The sequence below is a fragment of the Onychomys torridus genome, chromosome 3 (genome assembly GCF_903995425.1).
Source record: "Onychomys torridus chromosome 3, mOncTor1.1, whole genome shotgun sequence".
In the NCBI taxonomy this organism is placed as follows: domain Eukaryota; kingdom Metazoa; phylum Chordata; class Mammalia; order Rodentia; family Cricetidae; genus Onychomys; species Onychomys torridus.
Window position 1 is genome coordinate 113,509,469 of NC_050445.1, and position 20,569 is coordinate 113,530,037.

Genomic DNA, 20,569 nt, shown 5'->3' on the forward strand with positions numbered 1-20,569 from the left:
TTAAAAACACAACTGTTTGGGTTTGGTGTAGTAGCACATGCTTTTAATCCCAGCACTTGGGAGGCAAAGGCAGGTGAATCACAGTGAGTTCAGGCCAGCCAGGGCAACACAGAGAGACTTTCTGCATCGAAAGATACACATCTGAAATCATGTTTAGTTAACCTTCCCCTCTGAGTTTATCCCTGGCAGTTGTAAGTGGAGAGGCTGCAGCGACTGTCCAGACTGGCTTTCCACGTCCTCTTGCTGTGGATCTCATCCCTGTGCTGGAGTTTAACATGTCTCTCTGCCCTCCTGGATCTTCCGCTAAGCTCAGAGCAGGGCATGGCTTCCTGTCTTCACCCCCATCTTCCCTTGGGAGCATGCAGATTACAGTGCCTTTTATACCTAGCTTTTATATGGGCTTTTACAACCAGTGCTTTTACCTGCTGACCAGCACGCATCTCCATCTTGTACCTCTGAGGTCAAGGTTGCTGGTCTATGGTGATCTTTCTTAGGCCATTCTGAGTATTTTAAATTCAAATTTTTATCATTTTTAATTATGTGTTGGGGGCATGGGTGGCCAGGGAATATGTGTCATTGCCTGCTAAGGGCAGAGGCGTCAGATTTCCCTGGAGTTGCATACAGGGAGTTATGAACTGTCTGACATGGGTTCTGGGAATATCTACAAGTGCTCTTAACCACTGAGCCACCTCTTTAGTCCTTCACTTAGACTTTTTATTTTTATTTAACCTCTGTGGGTCTTCATCAGGCTTCAACTGAAAACTGATTCTTCACCTAGCATACAAAGCTGTAGGAAGCACCTCTGCACTAATTTTACTGGAGTAGGCCTGTGATTGCATGCCTGTCATACCCCTAGAAACAGTCACTGGGTCAAAAGGTACACATACTAACTATGGAAAGAAAGTGGTAACGCTACACCTGTGCCACACCGTGACATGTGCTTTTACCAGCACAGAACATTGTCAGTCTTTTTAGGTTTGTTGTTGTTAGTGGTGGTTTTATAGTTTGTTATTAAGATCTATTTATTTTATTTTATGTGTATGAGTGTTTGCCGGCATGTATGTATGTGCACCATATGTACGCAGTGCCCATAGAGGCCAGAAGAGGGCGCCAGATGCCCTGGAACCAGAGTGAGTTAAAGACAGTCGTTCCTATGACGTGGGTGCTGGGAACTGAGCCTAGGTCCTCTGCAAGAGCAGTGAGAGCCCTACATCCGAGCCATCTCTCCAACCCCAATCTTTAGTTTCGGCAGTCTGAGAAATGAAGGTGTTACTGCATTCGTAGAAAGCCCAGGTCACTAGTAAACGGCCATATTTTCTTTCCTCATCATTTCTCCCAGGAATGGCTCATTTCATTAGTTTTTCTTATTAAATGGAGGGAGTTTTGTTATAAATGGTAGTCTTTTGGTGCTCTATGACAAATATATCTCCTGGTACATTACTGTTCTTTGAATTTGGTCAATATCTATCTCAAACAAACAAAACACAAGATGAGGGGCTTGAGAAATACTAAAAGGATTTGAGTTTGATTTCCAGAACTTAGATGATGGCTCACAATCATCTGTAACCAGTTCCAGGGGATCTGAGGCCCTCCTCTGGTCTTTGCAGGCACTTCATGCACACAGTGCACTTACCTGCAGATAAACGTGCACACACGTGACTCAACTGGTCTAAACCTCTTCTAGGCAGCTCAGCTGGTTTCTTTCTCTTTCCAGTAGCTTGGCTTGTCTGAGAGTCTCTTTGTGGCTCAACTCTGCTCCTCTGAGAGGGACTCTCAGCTTTTATTGTTTACTTTGCCTGGGAGGGGCCTAGGGAATCTGGTCAGTTTCAGGGACTTCCTGAAGCTATTTTGAGTTGTTTACTTCCTGTTTAAGGAGCTTCCTGCAGATGGAATGTTTCCATCTCAGAGGAAAGTTTTGTACAACACTATTGGGGAGACTTGGGATAGGTCTCCTCCTGAGGACTCTGGCCATGCTTAGCCCAGTTCTTGTCTCTTCCAGGTGGATAAAATTTGAAGAAAAGGTAGAGGAAGGAGGAGAACGATGGAGCAAGCCCCATGTGTCCACACTGTCCTTGCACAGCCTCTTTGAGCTCCGCACCTGCCTGCAGACAGGGACGGTGCTGCTGGATCTGGACAGCAGCTCCCTACCGCAAATCATAGGTGAGGCCAGGGCATCTCTGTTGTGGTCCCCACAAACTAGGGCAATTCCCCCAGCCTCATGTCAACCTGCAAGTCCATGTGACTGGCCAATTCAACTCTCGCCTGACTCTGCAGAGATGAATTGACTCTGAAGCTGTCTAGACTCAGTGGCCTAGATGCTCTAATTTCTACACTATACAGACCTCTAACCGCTAGGAGAAGAGCATCCTTGGGATGTGGTTCAGTGAGGCAGCAGACAGGGTGAGGGGCTCCATGAATGGGCAGAGACTACTGTTGTCATGGCAACTCATTTCTTTTCAGAGGAAAATGGACCATCTCCCCCCTTCTTCTTCCTCTTCTTCCTCTTCTTCTTCTTCTTCTTCTTCTTCTTCTTCTTCTTCTTGTGTTTGTTTGTTTTCAAGGCAGAGTTTCTCTATGTAGCTTTGCGCCTTTCCTAGAACTCACTTTGTAGCCCAGCGCTGGTCTCAAACTCAGAGAGATCCACCTGCCTCTGCCTCCCGAGTGCTGGGATTAAAGGCATACGTGTACCACCACCACCCGGCTCCAATCTTTCTTCTTTAGCAAACTAGCTCCTACTTAATGGAGTGTCAAACGAGGAGCTGGTTTGCCTCTCGTCTCTAACCATCCCATGATTTCTATTCTATTGAGAGCACTTAGTTTTGCTATAATTATTTCTTCTCTAAAAAAAGAATTCACTTTGGGGAGGATAAAAGTCGTTTAACACAGCATTCTGGCTCACTTTCAAAGGTCCTGTTTCATTCATAACAGGGATAGAAAGAACATAGACTTCTGTCCACATATACACCCAGCTGGAGATGTATTCACAACTTTATATATGAACAGTGAGTGGCAAAGCAGCAGAACTACTTTCAAGTCCCTCATCCCTTTGCCCATATTCAGTCTCAGTAATAGCAGGGCAGAACCAAGCCCCCAAAGCTTTAGGCTCTTTCTGTCCCACATGGGCCTGGCTTGTTTGTTTCTCATCCAGATGATGTCATTGAGAAGCAGATAGAGGATGGGCTTCTGCGACCAGAGCTCCGGGAAAGGGTCAGCTACGTGCTCCTGAGGAAGCATCGTCACCAGACCAAGAAGCCCATTCACCTCTCCCTTGCAGACATTGGGAAGTCGGTCTCCACAACACGTGAGTAGAGCTGTTCACTGGTGGGCACAGCACATGTGGCCAGTGGCCAGGGGAGTCCATCTCAGTGGCTGGAAGTATCTGACTTTATGATCCTGAAGACATTCTGAGGTTCTGAGGCTCTTCCAGCCACCTTCTCTGGAAGTCCTGGGGGTGGGCAGCCATACTACATGTTGTCCCTGACACCAGAGCATAGCAGTTCCTAGGAACAGATGGCTCACAGCCTGTATTGCACACTGCAGTGACTTGAGTCTTTGAAATGTGTCCTAATGCCTAGACCCCACCTGGGAGGTCTGGATTCTTTTGGTCTGCAGTGCATCTTGGGAAAGAGGGACAGGCTAGCACCTCCCAGGAGACCCACACAGCACCAGGGAATGCCTGTAGGGATGGCTTGCTTGGGAAAGGTTCTGGGTTTTTCATTAAGTCCTGCCCCCAAGAGAAGCCAGAAACTTTCAGAGAAAACAGAGCATATGAAGATGGTGGGAGCGTTGAGGTCACCTCAAGTGGCTTCCAGTGTCATTATAACTAGAAAAGCCTGGGGCCGTTTGGGGAGGGAAGAGTGTTCACTCTTAGCTCTTGGATCTTAGTATTTGAGAAGTTGAAGACCCTAGCCCTGGCAGTCCCAGAAGACAGACACAGAAGCCAGTGAGGGGCAGGCTCAGAGACTCTAAAGGTGGGTGGCCTGCTGCAGCCAATGTTGATTTGACCAACTGTGAATTCTGTCTCGCTTTCAACTGCACACATATTTACCTGGATCCTCCAGAATATCAGCCAGTGCTCTTAATCACTGAGCTGTCTCCCCAGCCCCGTCCCTGTCACTATTCCTTTAAAAAATCATTTTTGGGAGCCTGGAGAGATGGCTCAGGTTAAGAGCACTGGCTGCTCTTCCGAGGTCCTGAGTTCAATTCCCAGCACCTGCATGGTGGTTCACAACCATCTGTAGTGAGATTTGATGTCCTCTTCTAAGTAAATAAATAATCTTTAAAAACTATTTTCAGAAGGGGAGATGTCTTGTAGTAGCTTTGTTTAGTTTGTGGTGACTGCATGGTCCCTGTGCTAACCAGGGAGGCCGCAGCAGCAAGGATCCTGGAACCGCATGCCTTCCTTCCCATTCCAGATCGCAGCTCTGCCAGGAGACCCTGGGCAGGCCCGACTCTGCACCGCTCCACCGAGGACCTGAGGATTCAGCAAAGCACCAGCTATGGACATCTGTGTGAGTGTTCTCTGCTGATCGTGACCACTGTGGAATGTCCACACGTCCATAGATGGAGAAGGTAGAACCCAGGATCTGGCTTTCTCAAGACACCACCAGGAGAAACCATATTTCCCCCTAGACCTCTGCTTGTCCCAAAGCCTGATTTACCACTGTAATAACTCCTTGCTAGACATGGAGTTCAACCAAGCCCTGGCATCATCAGCACTGACCTCATGTCCTAGGCACGTTGATCTCAGTCAAAACTCTTGTTCTCACTAACTTGATCATTTGCCCTGTTCTCTGGTGAGAACCCTTCCTAGTGATGGTGTTACAGTCAGGTCCTTGGGGCTGGAGCTGCAGCCCAGTAGTAGAGAGCTTGACTAACACGTTTAAAACACCATGTTTGATCCTCAGCACAACAAAACCACAAGCAAAAGGAGATAGAAACCTTGCTTGGGTGCAGTGGCTGAGGCAGAAGGATTGCCACAAGTTCCAGGCCAGCCTGGGTTACACCACAGTGAGTTCCAGGCCAGCCTGGGTTACACAGTGAGATTCCGTCTCCAAACAAACCTTCACCTTCACCTAAGTCCTTTGCTGAAGGGCACCCAAGACACCCCTCATCACCACAAAGAAGAAACATGAGCGTGGTCAGTAGCAATGATCAGGGGACTGTGAGGTCAAAGTTCACAGTCAGGCTTTTTCAAGCTCCTTTGTGGTTACTAGTCAGGTGAGCTATAGGTAGAGTGGTATGTACCTATAATCTCGGCGCTCTGGGGTTGGAAGCAGGAGGACTGAGAGTGAGTTCTATGTGTATCTGTGGGAGAGAGAGAGTGAGCACACCCACCCACAATTGCACAATTGTTCCTTTCCAGCAGGTGCTTGCCTGGTCCAGTCTTTTCCCCTCTGTCCTAATGTTTGATTCTTCTCAAGCAATACTCCACCCCCACCCATTCCTGACCTTGTTCTTTCTTTCTTTCTTTTTTAATTCTTTTTTTAAAAGATGCATTTATTTATTATGTATACAGTGCTCTGTCTTCAGGCCAGAAGAGAACACCAGATCTCATTACAGATGGTTGTGAGCCACCATGTAGTTGCTGGGAATTGAACTCAGAACCTCTGGAAGAGCAGCCAGTGCTCTTAACCACTGAGCCATCTCTCCAGCCCTGTTATTTCTTATATGGCCGACAGGGGACAGTGGTCAATAGGCAGAAAATTGCTCTGGAAAGAGCTTTGTTCAACTAGTCCTGTGTATGGAGACCCTCTTGTTCAGCGGCACCCCTAGACAGGAGGCATGAGGAGGTGATTATTACTTTGTGTGAACTGGATCGCATGTACCCAGGTACATCAGCCTCCCTGAGGTGGCCCAGTGCACAGATGATGATGCGGAAGCCTCGGAGAGAAAGAGACACGCAACCGAGCCTTGTGGAACAGAAAAGAAACCCACTCTTTCATTAGAACATCTTGTTATGGAGTGAGCCCAAAGAGTGGTGTGAAATAAAGCCATGATTAAATCTAGGGTCAGGGAATCAGGCTTCTAAGAACAAGAGGGAACTTTTAACCCGGGGCACAAACAGCAGTTGATGGAAATTGCTGTTGGGGAAAAAACATCCACTCAGCTTGTCAGGAGCATAAGGTTAAGGGTCAGACAAAAGAAGGCCTGGTGCATTTAATCACAACCCCAAAGATGTCACTCTGAAGGTAAGGGGGGCCTGGAGATCTGGAACAGTGTGTGCTAAAGTCAGACTTCCAACTGAGAAAGAATAAAGAGCCTGGGCATGCATTCGGGAGTAGAGGGGAGAGATGGAAATAGGCCTTAACAACTGGTGAGAAGCAGGAGGGAAGAAGCCAGAGGAAAGGTGAGGGAGGAGCCAAGACTGCCTCCCAGGATGTAGAGTGGCCAGTGTGTGTGTGGGGGGGGGAGGGGAGGATGGAGGGAGTGCTGAGTGGAATAAGGTCTCCGGGAGATTTGGTGGAAGATAATGAACTGGGGTACCAGATGGAGCTGGCTGCTCTGAGGTTATGAAACTCAAGAGAGTGGAACTTGAGATGCATTCTGTGTGTCATTACATGCGCGCACGTACAAACACACACACACACACACACAGTAGAAGCAGTAGGAGTGACTGTGATGGACAGTGATGGAGTGGGAGAGGTTTCTGAGGCAGTAGTGGCCAAAACGAAACCCCATGAGAGTCAAGCAGAAGAGGCTCCTGGGAAGTGAGTGGAGGAGAGCAGTGCTCTAGGAGTAAGCCAGGGCCACAGGCCCAAGGCCAAGGAATCATAGGGCTGAGCATGCCCACTGGACCACACTGCTAATGGGAAATGAGGATGGCTTCCAGGGGAAGGGACTCTTGGCAGTTCGGTTCCTGGACTGTCCCTGTCTCCCCATGGACTCTGCCGGCCTGTTTTTAAAAACTCTCACGGGTCCAGGACGCTAGAGGTGAAACTGGTCTCGTTCACCAAGTTCCAGGCTAGTGATGCCTGGCACCTCATCTGAAAATACATCTCTGTGTCTCTTCCCATGTGAGCCTGGCACAGAGGCTGTACTTGGGGTAGGCATCTGGGCGAGGGTGGAGAAGGTGGGGCCAAAGGCTAGAGGCAAGCACGCCATGGCTTGAGAAGTGAGTAGCCAGAGAGCCTGGAGTCAGGCTGCTTATTCACGCAAGCTGCCCTTGAGGGCAAGAGAGTGGGGATGCCAGCTGAAGGGGCTGCAGACCTGAGGAAGGAGACCTTGCAGTGGTTATGAATGAAGAGTCACAGTTCAGGGCTGAGGACAAAGGACTGGGGTGAGCCTGGCTTCCCCTGATAGGCTTACTTTCCTGTCTCTCCTAGGTCACGCCCAGAGTAGAAGCATGAATGATATCTCTCACACCCCAAACACGGACCAGGTAGGACCGTGCTGCCCTGGACTCAGAGGCAGGCAGGGAGGAGAAAGCCTTGGGAACCTCTCTTCACAACAGACCAGAAATGCCCCAGGACTGAGAAGCAACCTTCCCTAGGACATTTCCATCATCGGATGGCTCTGAAGAGAAGTTATAAAGACAGGGTGGCGTAGTTTGAGTAGAGGACTCGTTGGGGACACTAGGCCCAATCACTCCATCTGTTTGCCTTGCCCTGGGCTGCTGGTAGCCAAGAGGACTGGAATGGGATGCCCTTCATGGTCTCAGTTTTAAAGTCTAAGAACTGCCAGGCAGTGGTGGCACACGCTTTTAATCCCATCTCTGTGAGTTCGAGGCCAGCCTGGTCTACAAAGCGAGTTCCAGGAAAGGCGCAAAACTACACAGAGAAACCCTGTCTCGGAAAAACAAAACAAAACAAAACAAAACAACAACAACAAAAACAAAAACAAAACAAAAAAAAAAAAAAGTCTAAGAACTATGAGTTCCCCAGGAGGTCCCCTTGCGGGGGAACCTGGAAACAAGGAAGTCTCCTGCACCCTTGGAGACTGGTCCAGAGATTCCTGTGAGTAAGGAAGCAGGGCAAAGGGCAAACAGACCATCATAACTGACTTATCTCAACCACTGAAGGTGAAGGCCTAGAGGGAGGTCTGGGCAGCTTACCACTAAGTTCCAGCCAAGGAGGTTGTAGGTGGAAGCTAGGATCAGCGATCCCAGGGCTCCTCTCTGACTCCTCGGCTCCCACAGCAGTGGAGTGTCTCAGGGTCTAGTTCATGACTGGATCCTACTGTCTATGAAGGCATAGACGGTCTCGGGTTAACAAACATTGAGTCTCGTCATCTACAGAGCTGAGAGAATTAGGTCATTTGCTTCAGTCTCTTGATAATGCTGTGGAAACTGTGTTCTCTGAAGTGAGAGTGAGAGCATGCTAAGTCTTCTTGATGTGTCCTTTTCCTCCCGGAGCAGCGGAAAAACAAATTCATGAAGAAGATCCCCAAGGACTCGGAAGCCTCCAACGTGCTTGTGGGCGAGGTGGACTTCCTGGACCAACCATTCATTGCATTTGTTCGCCTTGTCCAGTCTGCCATGCTGGGAGGGGTGACAGAAGTGCCTGTCCCCACCAGGTGAGTCACCAAAAAGTGCCACCACACCTGTCTCCAGGGAGCCACTCCCCATGTAGTCTGCAAGCAAGGATAGCCTTTTAAATTATTACGGAACTGGGCACAGTGGCGCACGCGTGCCTTTATTCCCAGCACTCAGCAGGCAGATCTCTGTGGGTCTGAGGTCAGCCTGCTCTACATAGAGAGTTCGGGGCCAGCCAGGTCAACAGTGAGACCCTCACAGAAGAGAAGGGTTGTGGGGAGGCAGTAGCCAGGAAGGAAGTTGTTAAGTGGTCTGGGCAGCAATACAAATGTGAAGGTGCCTAGTTGGGGGCAGAAGCAGAAATGTTTCTTCAGCAAGTAAAATAATGAAAGGCAGACTCTGAGGCCAGTGAGATGATTCGGTGAGTAAAGGTGCTTGTCTCCAAGCCGGACAATCTGAGTTCAGTCCTTGGAACCCATATGATGAAAGGAGAGAACTGAGTCCTGTACATTGTCTTCTAAAACTCCACGTTGGCTGTGGCATGTGTGCCAGGGCATGTGCGTGCACACTCATACACACAATAACTAGCTAACTAAATAAATGTAAAAAGGAAGAGCCAGGCATTATGGCACTTACCTGTAATCCCAGTACTTGGGAGGTAGAGGCAGGAGGGTCAGGAGTTCAAAGTCATCTTTGACTACATGAAGAGTTTGAATTTGTGTTATGTGAGAGCCTGTCTCAAAAAAAAAAAAAAAACAAAAAACAAATGCTGGGCTGTGGTGGCGCATGCCTTTAATCCCAGCACTCGGGAGGAAGAGCCAGCTGGATCTCTGTGAGTTCGAGGCCAGCCTGGTCTACACAGCAAGTTCTAGGACAGGCTCCAAAACTACACAAAGAAACCCTGTCTTGAAAAACAAAAACAAAAAACAAAACCAAACAACCAACCAAACAAACAAAAAACAGTAATAGGAGGTGGAGAGATGACTCAGTGATTAATGGTACTTGCTGCTCTTGCAGAGGACCTGAGTTCAGTTCTCAGCACCCATGTTGGGTGGCTCATAATCACCTGTAACTCCAGTTCAGGGGATCCAGTGCCCTCTTCTGGCCTCTGCAGGTACTGCACTCAGGTGCACATACCTCCATACAAACACATAATATAATAATGGTAATGATGAGTTATAAAAGATTCAAAGGAGGGACATTAAACAGTTAATGGATACATTGAAGGCCAAATAATTTTTCTCTTCACCTGTTTCTATTTTTCCCTCTTGTTTCTTCTTCCTTCTCCATCTTCTTTGCAGATTTCTGTTCATTCTTCTGGGACCCTCCGGGAGAGCAAAGTCCTATAATGAAATCGGCCGAGCCATTGCAACCCTCATGGTGGATGATGTAAGTGAGACCTGAGTGCTAATAGCTGTGGTACTAGCACAGTCCCCCCACACCTCACCACTACCAGTTTTCTAACAGGCACAGTTGAGCCCCTGCTGTGTGCCAGGAACCTAAGGATTATGAGATTTAGGGGAAGGCCCAGACCCTCTCATGCAGGAGCACTATCCAGTGAGAGGGACAGATCTGCAATATTGAAATTATTACTATGTTATATTATTATAAGTAATAAAAAATACAATCAACTATGAGCTAGCTGCCTGGGGGAACCAAGTCAGGCTCTGCAGATAAAAAGCCAAGGGTGAGCAGGAAGCGGGTAGACTAGAATGACCTTGAGATGCTTACCTTCTGGACAAAGGGAAGTGATGAAGGCTCAGGGGAGCTGAATGGAGGCACAGCATCGTAAGCTCAGTGTAAGAGCTCCTCAGGGGCAACTCCAGTGAGATGAGCCAGAGACTGTACATGTCCTGGGAGAAGGGCCTAACGGTCCTGCTCTGTCTCCAGTGTCGGGGAGGCTGGAGGTCTTTAAACAGGCATAACCCCAGCAATACTGTAAGTCTTTTTTTGCAACCTGACCCTTCCAGGGGGAAACTCTGAGCAGTAATGAATGAAATTGAAAATCAGGACTTCTCAGACAGGGCTCTGTAGAGGTTTTCTCATGGGCTTGCTCTGTGGGAAACAGAAAAAAAGGTCAGGGGATTCTACAAAGTCCTTCTGAGCCGTTACCGGGGTGGGCCTGCAGAGCCGTTACCGGGGTCGGCATCTAGGTGGAGTGCATCCAGGTTCTTTGGCTCTTCCTCAAAGACTTTAAATGAAGCTGCACAAAGATTTGCAGAAGCGGCAGGGGGACTTGATTCAAAGCAAAGCAATGGGACAGGTCGGGTACACTGTCGAGAGTGACAGCGGGCCCCTGCGTGAGGGTACTCAGGGACCCCCATTATTGCTGGGGGCTTCTTTTTACAGGATTCAAGAGAAAAGGAATGTGTGTAGTTTGGGTGATTATTTTGAGTAATAGATTAAATTATTTAATCATTTTCCTGTTGTGAATGTCCTTTCCCATAACACACCTTATATTGATTGTGTGCACACCCAATTTTGCGTAGCTGTAAGATGGTAAGTAGAGGAGTCTCCCTAAAAGTTCACTTGGAGGACACGGTTTGACTTACTACACAAAACTAGTTCAGGCCGATGGCCCTCCCTACTTTCTTGCCCCCACACAAGAAGAGTACCATTGAACAGAACCTGGCTGTGTTGGATGGTTGTTAAGGGGACGAGACAATTCCATTGTTCAGAGTGGAGTGTGTGTACAGCCCAGTGCACAGAGGACCCTATATGGCTAATGAGTTGCTAGGTGTGCAGAAAGGAGTATGTGTGCATAGTATATGCAAGTAAAGGTTCTAGGCCGCCAAATATGCTATTAGAAGTTTAGAAGTGAGTGTGCCGAGCCATAGTGGCGCATGCCTTTAATCCCAGCACTTGGGAGGCAGAGTCAGGCGAGTCTCTGTGAGTTCAAGGCCAGCCTGGGCTACAAAGGGAGTTCCAGGACAGCCAGGGCTACATAGAGAAACCTTGTCTTTAAAAACAGAGAGAGAGAGAGAGAGAGAGAGAGAGAGAGAGAGAGAGAGAGAGAGAGAGAAAAGAAAGAAAGAAAGAAAGAAAGAAAGAAGGAAAGAAAGAAAGAAAGAAATGAATATACTATATACTACATAGTCCAAATCAAGAGTCCCGGTGGATAAGCTATTCTCTGTGCTTGCCTGTCTCTAAAGAAGTACAGCGACCTCGGTTTCGGATATGAGGTGACTGCCTGCTCTAAGAACTGGCTCTTTCCTATTGTCCCCTATTTCCCCTACTGTCCTTTGCCCTTGTCCACCCACTGAAATCAAGTTGGCATCCTGAGCAGTGACTAAAATTGGCTCCTTTAAAAATAGTTGTGATGTGAGGGCCAGCTGAGCCCGCTTTTCTCCTTCCTCTTTTCTCCTTCCTCTTCCTCCCCAGCTCTTCAGCGATGTGGCTTATAAAGCCCGGAACCGGGAAGATCTGATTGCAGGAATTGATGAATTTCTAGATGAGGCCATTGTCCTTCCCCCTGGAGAATGGGATCCGAACATCAGAATTGAGCCACCCAAGAAAGTGCCCTCGGCTGACAAGAGGTGTGTGTGAAGGTTGAGATCAACAGAGGGCACTCCACGTCAGCCTTTTAATCTCTTCGTAGGAAATCAGAAGCCAGCAAGACTGCCTGTGAACAGCTGTAGTCAGGTTGGGGGCTGTGTAGGGGGAGGGGTATTACTGAACCATTTTCTGTCTATGTATGTGCGTGCGTGCGTGTGTGCGTGTGTGCGTGCGTGCGTGTGCGTGTGTGTGTGTGTGCGCGTGCGCGCGTGCGTGCGTGCGTGCGTGTGTGTGGTCTTGTTTGAATATGTGTGGGTGCATTTGTAGAAGCCTGAGGTTGATGTCTGGGAATTTGTCTTCATTGCTCTCCACCTTATTCATTGAGGCAGAGTCTCTCAGTGAGCCCAGTCTTATTCATCCTGGGGTTCCCCTGTGCTGGAATTACAGGTGGCTGCCTTGCCCATCTAACCTTCACATGACTTCTGGGAATCTCAACTCTTGTCCTCTTGTTTGTGGGGCAAACGCTTTAAAAGCTGAGCCACCTCCCCACCTCCATCCTAATCTCCCTGTCATTTAAGACATTTAGATGCTGGGCGATGGTGCAGCACGCCTTTCATTCCAACCTCGGGAGGCAGAGGTAGGCAGAGCTCTGTGAGTTCCAGTCCAGCCTGGTCTACAGAGTGAGTTCCAGGGCAGCCAGGGCTACACAGAGAAACCCTGTCTTAAAACAAAACAAAAGATATTTAGTATTTTGTTGTTGTTGTTGTTGGAGGGGGGAAAGGGACAGTCCTGTGGGGTTGAGCCCTTCCCAGCCCTGATCTCCCCTACCCCCCACTTTCTCTTTCAGGAAATCTGTGTTCTCTTTGGCAGAGCTGGGCCAGATGAACGGCTCTGCGGGCGGAGGCGGTGCCTCGGCCGGAGGAGGCAGCGGTGGCGGAGGGGCTGGAGGTAGCGGGGCCGGCGGAGTGGGCAGTGGCGACGAGGCTGAGATGCCAGCTATGCATGAAATCGGAGAGGAGCTGATCTGGACCGGAAGGTGCCCGCTCCATGCCCGGCAGAGAGCCTGCAGTCTTGAACCCTCTCTTCTTCTGGTCCTGTTAGCGACCCTCACGCTGCTGTGTGCAGCGCCCTCTAGGGACGGAGTGTGACCACTGCAGTCTTTCTGCACTCTAGTGAAGCCTCTCTTGGCTCTTGAGCTATGTTGAGTAAGAGGAACAGAAGGACCCCAACCATAAGGAGGAACCCAAACTTTTCTCTAGACATCCTTTGGTACCCGTGTCAGAAACAATGTGCCACAAACAAGATAGTGTAAAACTACTGAAATCCATTTGCACACAGGTGGAAATGGAGATATCAACAGGGAGCAGGGCCGTGGCGGACCCTACCTGTAATTCCTGCACTGGAAACACTGGGGCAGGAGGATTTCTGCAAGTTCCAGGCCAGCCTGGGTTTTAATATGAGAGCCTGTCTCAACCCGACCCTCTAAATAAAGATGCCAGCACCACTGTCTGTGAGCCTCTGGGTAGAGCCTCCTTGGAGTTCTAATGGCAGCCAAGAGTCTATGGCATTCTTTAACTTGGCACTTGCATCTCCTCAGTTCTTGTCTGTGTTGTTGCATGGCCTTGCTTGTCCCTGTGTGGATGTCTTTGGGTAGTATTGCCCTGTTTCTCTAAGGGCTGAATCACTGCCCACTCTTAATGACTTCATTGTAACTTAATCACATCAGCAAAAGCTGTGTGTGTGTGTGGGGGGGGGGGTCTCATATAACCCAAGCTGATCTCGGGCTTACTACAGCAGAGGATGACCTTGAACCGATGATGCCCCTAACCCACCCCCTCCAGAGCTGAAGTCACAGGCACCACCATGCTTGGTTTATAATCCAGGGCCTCATGCATAGTATGCATGGTAGGCAAGCACTCTCCCTACTGAGCTGCATTCCCAACCCAAAGGCTTTCTAAATAAAATCATATTCACAAGCACCAGGGGTTGGAGATGTATCTTTTTAAAAGAAGTATAATCTAATATATAATAGTACATTTTAAATTTTTAGTATTATTTAAAAGCTTCATTTTTCTCTTCTTTGGGGGGAACAAGAGGAACTTGTCCTGGTCTGAATTCTCTGGCTGCTCCTGGAGTCGCCCAGGTTGACTGAGATTTAGGAAAGTCTGTAGAAGTACAAGGCTCCGTGTAAATGATGTCTTGGGAGATATAGCTGTGCGCTGAGTCTTAGTTTCTCGCTGTGATAAGACACTCTGACAAAAACAACTTCAGGGAGAAAGGGCGTATTCTGGCTTGAAGGTTAGGGTACAGCCCATCACTTCGGGAAAGTCAAAGCCGCAGGAGGGAACGTCAGCCACAGCCAGGCAGCAGAACAGTAAATACTTGCTCGTTCTTCATCTCGATTTTTCCATTTTGTTCAGTCCCAGATCCCCTACTCAGGGAGCAGCCTTGCCCTCAGTCAAGAGGAGTCTTCCAAATCAATTGTTGTCAAAGTCCAGATAAGCCCCAACAGGCGTATCCAGAGACCCATCTCCTGAGTGACTCTAGATTCTGTGAAGTTTGGCGGTTAACGCTAACCATCACGTGTTGTACAGCTTGGGTTGGTTAGGGACACAAGGAAGACCGCCACAGTGGAATAGTCCCATCAGGACTTCCTTCTCTCAAACAGTCTGTGTCCGCCCTCCCTAGTATGGATGGTGCTGACCGCAAACTTTTGGTCCTACACGAATCATGTCTGATTCTCAGTGTTCTGGTAGAAAGATCATAACTCTGTCTACCCCTGCCCCTCACCCCAGACTCTAGTAGGGCCCTGGAGGCACCCCCGCCCCTCCTGGTGCCTGCAGAGGAAAGCAGTCTCCTGCCTGTCTCAAGCAGGTTCTTTGGGGGACTTCGCCTGGATGTCAAGAGGAAGCTGCCCTGGTTCCCAAGTGACTTCTATGACGGCTTCCACATCCAGTCCGTCTCTGCTGTTCTGTTCATCTACCTCGGCTGTATCACCAATGCGATCACCTTTGGTGGGCTTCTGGGGGATGCCACGGACAATTACCAGGTGAGTGTGAGCTGGGGCAGACGGGCAAACACCAGATTTACTGCTGGCAGCAAGGAGTTTCAGTGTGTAATCCCAGCACCAAGGGTGCATGTGCCACCCTCAATTTGCCATCCATTTATGTAACTCTTTACCCTTCCAATAAAATGACACTTTAAAGAATAATGTAACTCTTAGGGAAATCAGCCGCCTTACTGTTTGGTACTTTCTCCACTGATATTTAATGAACTTAATCAACACTGATAATTAAGTTGCTAATTGTGGCTTTCTTACATTTAAATTTTATTTTTAAAATATTTTATTTTATGTGTATGAGTGTTTTGCCTGCGTGTATGTCTGTGTACCATGTGCATTCAGTGCCCATGGAGGCCAGAAAAAAAGGCATTGGGTCCCCTGGAACTGGAGTTACAGGCTTTTGTGAGCTGCCATATGGATGCTGGGAACTTGGGTCTTCTAGAAGAGCAATCAGTGCTCCTAACCCCTGAGCTCTCTCTATCCAGCCCTCTCTATTTAGAAAACTCACTTTGGCCAGGCAGTGGTGGCGCACGCCTTTAATCCCAGCACTCGGGAGGCAGAGCCAGGTGGATCTCTGTGAGTTTGAGGCCAGCCTGGTCTACAGAGCAAGATCCAGAACAGGCACCAAAAACTACACAGAGAAAACCCTGTCTTGAAAAACAAAACAAACAAACAAATAAACTCACTTTGATTTCTTAGCTTAGTGTTAATATGTTTATGGAATGAGAGTTGTTACCATGGTGACATCAGGGGATTTCCCTGGGGATGGTGTTGACTTCATAGAGATGCCTGCCGGTCTCCCACCACGGGTCTTCTCCAGTGGAGGCCTCTAGGTGGAACCACTAGGCAGCTCAGAACAGCGACAGGCCTGGTGGTACTGGCCTATGTGATCGCAGCTACTCGGGAGGCTGAGGGATCAGAAGTCCAAAGCCTGCCTGGGCATCTTAGCATGATGCTGTCTCCAAACAAACAAACAAAAATATGTGTGGTGTGACAGCACATGCTTGCAAACCCAGCCCTTAAAATACATACATAGACAGAAGGATCAGGAGTTCAGGCAAGCCCCTGCTGCATATTGGGTTGGAGGCTAACCTGGGATATATTTGACCTTGTCTCAAAAATAAAAATTTAAAAGTAAGGAGCAGGCTGGGTGTAGCAGTGCACGCCTTTAACCCCAGCACTCAGAGGCAGATGGAGGCAGATCTCTGTGAGTTCAAGGCCAGCCTGTTCTACATAGAGTTACAGGGCAGCTGGGGCTACATAGAGAGACTCTATCTCAAAATAACAACAACAGTGAAAAAGTAAGGGGCTAGCTCAGTGGATAAAAGCCCCTGCTGTACAACCTGATGATCTGAGTTAGATCCCGGGTCCCCACAGTGAAGGAGGGAACAGACTTCTGAAAGTTGTCCTCTGACTTCTACATTTGTACTGTGGTGTGTGAGTGTGCATGCACACATGGGCACACACACACACACACACTAATAATAGTAATACATAAGTTTTTTAAATATTAAATTAAAAAATTAGAAAGTGGCAAGGACCTAGCTCAGAGGTTTCCTAGCATGCTCAAGGCCTGCATTCAATCCCCAATGCTTGCAAGACAAATCAAACAATATAAAAGCTCAGAGCACCAAGGAAAGACCCACTTTCAGATGTGGAAATGAATGTCTGTCATTGCCCACATCTGTCTCCCAAGCTTCAGGTCCATGCCCAGCTGCCTCCTGGGCATTCCTACATGGCTGCCTCTCTAAATCCCCTGGCTCGCACAGACAACATGACATCTGTCATCTTTTCTTCTCACCAGCTGCTCATGATTCTTTCCCAGCATCACATATGACATATGCCTCACCCTGCTGTTCCTGCCAGAAGCTAGCATCACCCTGAGCTCCTACATGCCAGCTTCTCCCATGGCTCTCGGGGCATGGCCCTGCTTGTTTGTCAAGCCCCATCTCCACATTCTCTTCCTCAGCATCCTGCCCTTCACACACCGTGTGTCCTGTCGATCCTGATCATCCTCAAGCCCTTGGGACACACACCCTTCTGCCCCTGCCTCAGTGTGCACTGTCCTCTCCTTGGAACCAGCTGCTCCTCACTCCATTTAACTGCCTTTCCTAGCCAATACTTGCTTATGTTTGGGGTTTCAACTTCCACGTATCTGAATGGAGTGATCTTGGTGCCCCTTCTCTTCTGCTGTGAGCTTCTCTGGAACTGGGAGCCCATGCCAGTATCCCACTCCTTAAAAGTGGCTCTCAACCAGGGGCAGTTTTGACCCCAGGGGACATTTGGCCGTATCCACAGCTGGGCTTAGTTTTTATAACTGGGAGGGGCAGTAACTATTGGCATCTAGTGACTACAGGCCAGGGATGCTACTAAATAGCCCACAATGCACAGGACAGTCTCCACAACTGAGAATCATGCACCAAATCATCAATAATGCCTAGGTTTAAAAGGCCTAAAAAACTAGCTACATATCTACATGTTCCACTAACCTGAAAATGTGCTCACTGGATGGTTTCTGGTGCCTCTCACATTGCTTGGTACGTAGTATTCTAAAGATCTATTTATGTTGGTTTTATTAATATGGTTGTTTTACCTGCATGCATGTATGTGCACTATATGCATACGGTGCCTGCAGAAGCCAGAAAAGGGCATTGGAGGCCCTGGAACTGAAATTACATTTGTTAGCTATTGCATAGATGCTGGGAACTGAACCTGGATCCTCTGGAAGAGCAACAAGTGCTCTTAGCTGCTGAGCCGTTTCTCCAGTACCTGCTGGGTGGCTTTTGAATGAATGACTTGGTCTGAAGTCTAAAGACAACCCATTGACATTTGAAAATGAATGAATAATTACATGAATGAATGATAACCAGAGGGGCACAAGGATGAGCATATTCACTGTTTTGTAGACCTTGGTATGACAGCAGAAGTCCCAGGGAACCTTTATCCAAATGGAATTAGAGAGTGATGTTGGTCATGGTAGGAATGGAAGACAGGGAATGGGAGGCAGGATTGGGAAGAGAGAGTCCACTGACAGGTCCTTGGAGAGGCAGTTAGTTTTAGCCTGTGAAGAGAGGCCCCTTGGTATGACATTCTTCCTGGGGAGACAAGAACAAACATCTACTCACCCCAGACAGGGAGCCCATGACAGACCAATGTACAGATACCACCAAAGCTATGTTCGGTGAACCCTGAGTTTTTCTGTAGTTATTTCTGGATGAGGGGTTACTCACAGGAGCAGAAATGACTCAAACACAGCTGTATCACCAAAGCCAACCCCAGCATGGGGGATAGCACACAAAAGCTGGAAACCTGGAGCGCACTGCACAGCCTGCAGGCAGCTCAGTTTATTTGAGATTATCTCTCAGCAGGCCTTATACTTTATATGCATGGTGGGAGACTGACTAGTGTATCTGTTCAGATTCAGGGACTTCCTGAAGCCAGTGAGTTGTTTCTTTCCTGAGCTTCAGGAGTTTCGCTGCAGGAAAGTTTCCCTTTCCCTTTACAACAGGTTGTTTTACCCCCTGTAAAAATCCTGTATTCTAATAAGCTTCCCTCTGAGACAACAGGTTTTAATTTCAGAGGAAACTGTGGCCCAACAGTCCCTTCTGCCTCCCTGAGCCTCTTGCTTTCTTTTGCAACAGGGAGTAATGGAGAGCTTCCTGGGCACTGCCATGGCTGGTGCCTTGTTCTGCCTCTTCTCGGGGCAGCCCCTCATCATCCTCAGCAGCACCGGGCCCATCCTCATCTTTGAGAAGCTCCTCTTTGACTTCAGCAAGTAGGCACTGCATGGCAGGCTTTGTGCCTACTCTTGAAATGAAGGCAGTCAGCCAAGGAGAGGGTGGAGAATAGGTCCAGGCCAGGTGTGGGGTTGAGGGGTGGGAGGATGGAGGGGGCCTCTGAGGAAGGGCATCTTGAACTGTGGTTGTTGGGTGGTTCCATCTGACTCCTATAAGCTTCATTGAAGTCCTCTGAGTGCAGATTGGCACTTAGGGAACAAGCCAGGCCACATCACTGCTCACTGGAAAGTCAGTGTGGTAGAGAAGGAGCCTCGGGCTGGCAGCTCACAAGGCTCAGCTGCCTTATGGGTTTGGATGAGACCACTTCCTAAGACAGCTCTAGACCATTCATTTCAAATTCTCTGCTGAGCACCAAAGTCTTAGCAGCTTCCTGACACCCAGTAAGGTCCTTTCCAAGAATTCTCAAAGACCAGACACCCCAGAGCTGGGGAGGTGGCTCAGTCAGTAGAGTGTTTACATGAGGACCTGAGCTCAATCCCCAGAACTTACCCACATGTAAAATGTGGTGGCACATGCTTATAATCCCGGTGCTTGGGAGGTGGAGATGCGTGGATCCTGGGACTCCCGGAAGGGACTCTGGCCAGCTTGAGCATTGCAAACATGGTTCTGGCAGGCCTTGCCCTTCTCTCCCATCCCCTCTGCCTTGCTGAAAACCAGTAGATTACATTCAAATCTAAGGCTAGCCCCCAAGGCCACTTCGTCCTCCTGAGGCTGACTACTGAGATCCAGCTATCAGAAGCCCCCATTGGCTGCCCTAATTAACATGCCCAGTTAAAATTAAACACCTCATCCTAACATAGGGTTTCCCATTTTACCTTTATAAACTGCCATCTGCCTATGGGCCACATCTGTCTCCTCTCTATCCAGAGGCAGTCCTCTGTCTCCCCACCCCCGACAAATATCCCCTGTCCCCTTCCCCTTCTCCTCATCCTCTATTCCCTGTCTTTATCTCTTATTCCCTGCTCTCTGTCCCTCTGGGACAAATAAATCTCCTTTGTGCTGAGAACTTGGTCTTGGGGGTCCTGAGCCGATACTTTTCCTTTCACGCCCTACCTGGAAATTTCCACACATGTGCATCAGCATACATACAAACCCATAAATACATGTGCACGCACACACACACAAATTAGGCAACCCAACCCAGAAATTGTACCTGTCCTGACCTTTCTCAGTCCTTAGATGGGCATCTGTGCTACCAAGGGAGTATGAGCCACTCAGGGTGGGGCTGGGGAGCCAAGCCCAGGAGGTCCCTCACTTCCCTCTGCCATCCAGGGCCAATGGCCTGGACTACATGGAGTTCCGCCTCTGGATCGGCCTGCACTCAGCCATCCAGTGCCTTATCCTGGTGGCCACAGATGCCAGCTTTATCATCAAGTATATCACCCGATTCACCGAGGAGGGTTTCTCTACCCTCATCAGCTTCATCTTCATCTACGATGCCATCAAAAAGATGATCGGTGCCTTCAGTTACTATCCCATTAACACGGACTTCAAGCCCGACTCCATCACCACCTACAAATGCGAGTGTGTGGCTCCTGACCCAGGTAATCCCCGACGTGCGCTACCCTCCCCCACTCCTTCCACCATAGCCCTCAGTGCCAGAGCTTGTTTGGAGGGCTTGTTTAGCTTGGTGCTTACTGTTCCAAAGGAGCAAAGGCTTGGTCTTTGTTTGTTGAAGTAGGGTCTGTCTATGTAACCCAGGCTGGCCTTGGCTGTAGTACCCAGACTGGCTTTGGAATTCAC

The 20,569-nt window shown here is 48.8% G+C and overlaps 1 protein-coding gene across 1 annotated transcript in view; it reads left to right on the forward strand.

Moving 5' to 3' along the window:
* Positions 1-1,970: 1,970 nt before the first annotated feature.
* Slc4a5 (solute carrier family 4 member 5) overlaps positions 1,971-20,569 on the forward strand; it is a 51,120-nt gene continuing 32,521 nt past the window's right edge. The window contains exons 1-11 of the mRNA XM_036181915.1: positions 1,971-2,160; positions 3,149-3,301; positions 4,416-4,511; positions 7,326-7,381; positions 8,357-8,514; positions 9,775-9,862; positions 11,855-12,009; positions 12,816-13,004; positions 14,843-15,017; positions 18,671-18,804; positions 20,099-20,370. Coding sequence (XP_036037808.1) covers positions 1,971-2,160; positions 3,149-3,301; positions 4,416-4,511; positions 7,326-7,381; positions 8,357-8,514; positions 9,775-9,862; positions 11,855-12,009; positions 12,816-13,004; positions 14,843-15,017; positions 18,671-18,804; positions 20,099-20,370 — 1,666 coding nt within the window. The remainder of the gene's footprint in view (positions 2,161-3,148; positions 3,302-4,415; positions 4,512-7,325; positions 7,382-8,356; positions 8,515-9,774; positions 9,863-11,854; positions 12,010-12,815; positions 13,005-14,842; positions 15,018-18,670; positions 18,805-20,098; positions 20,371-20,569) is intronic.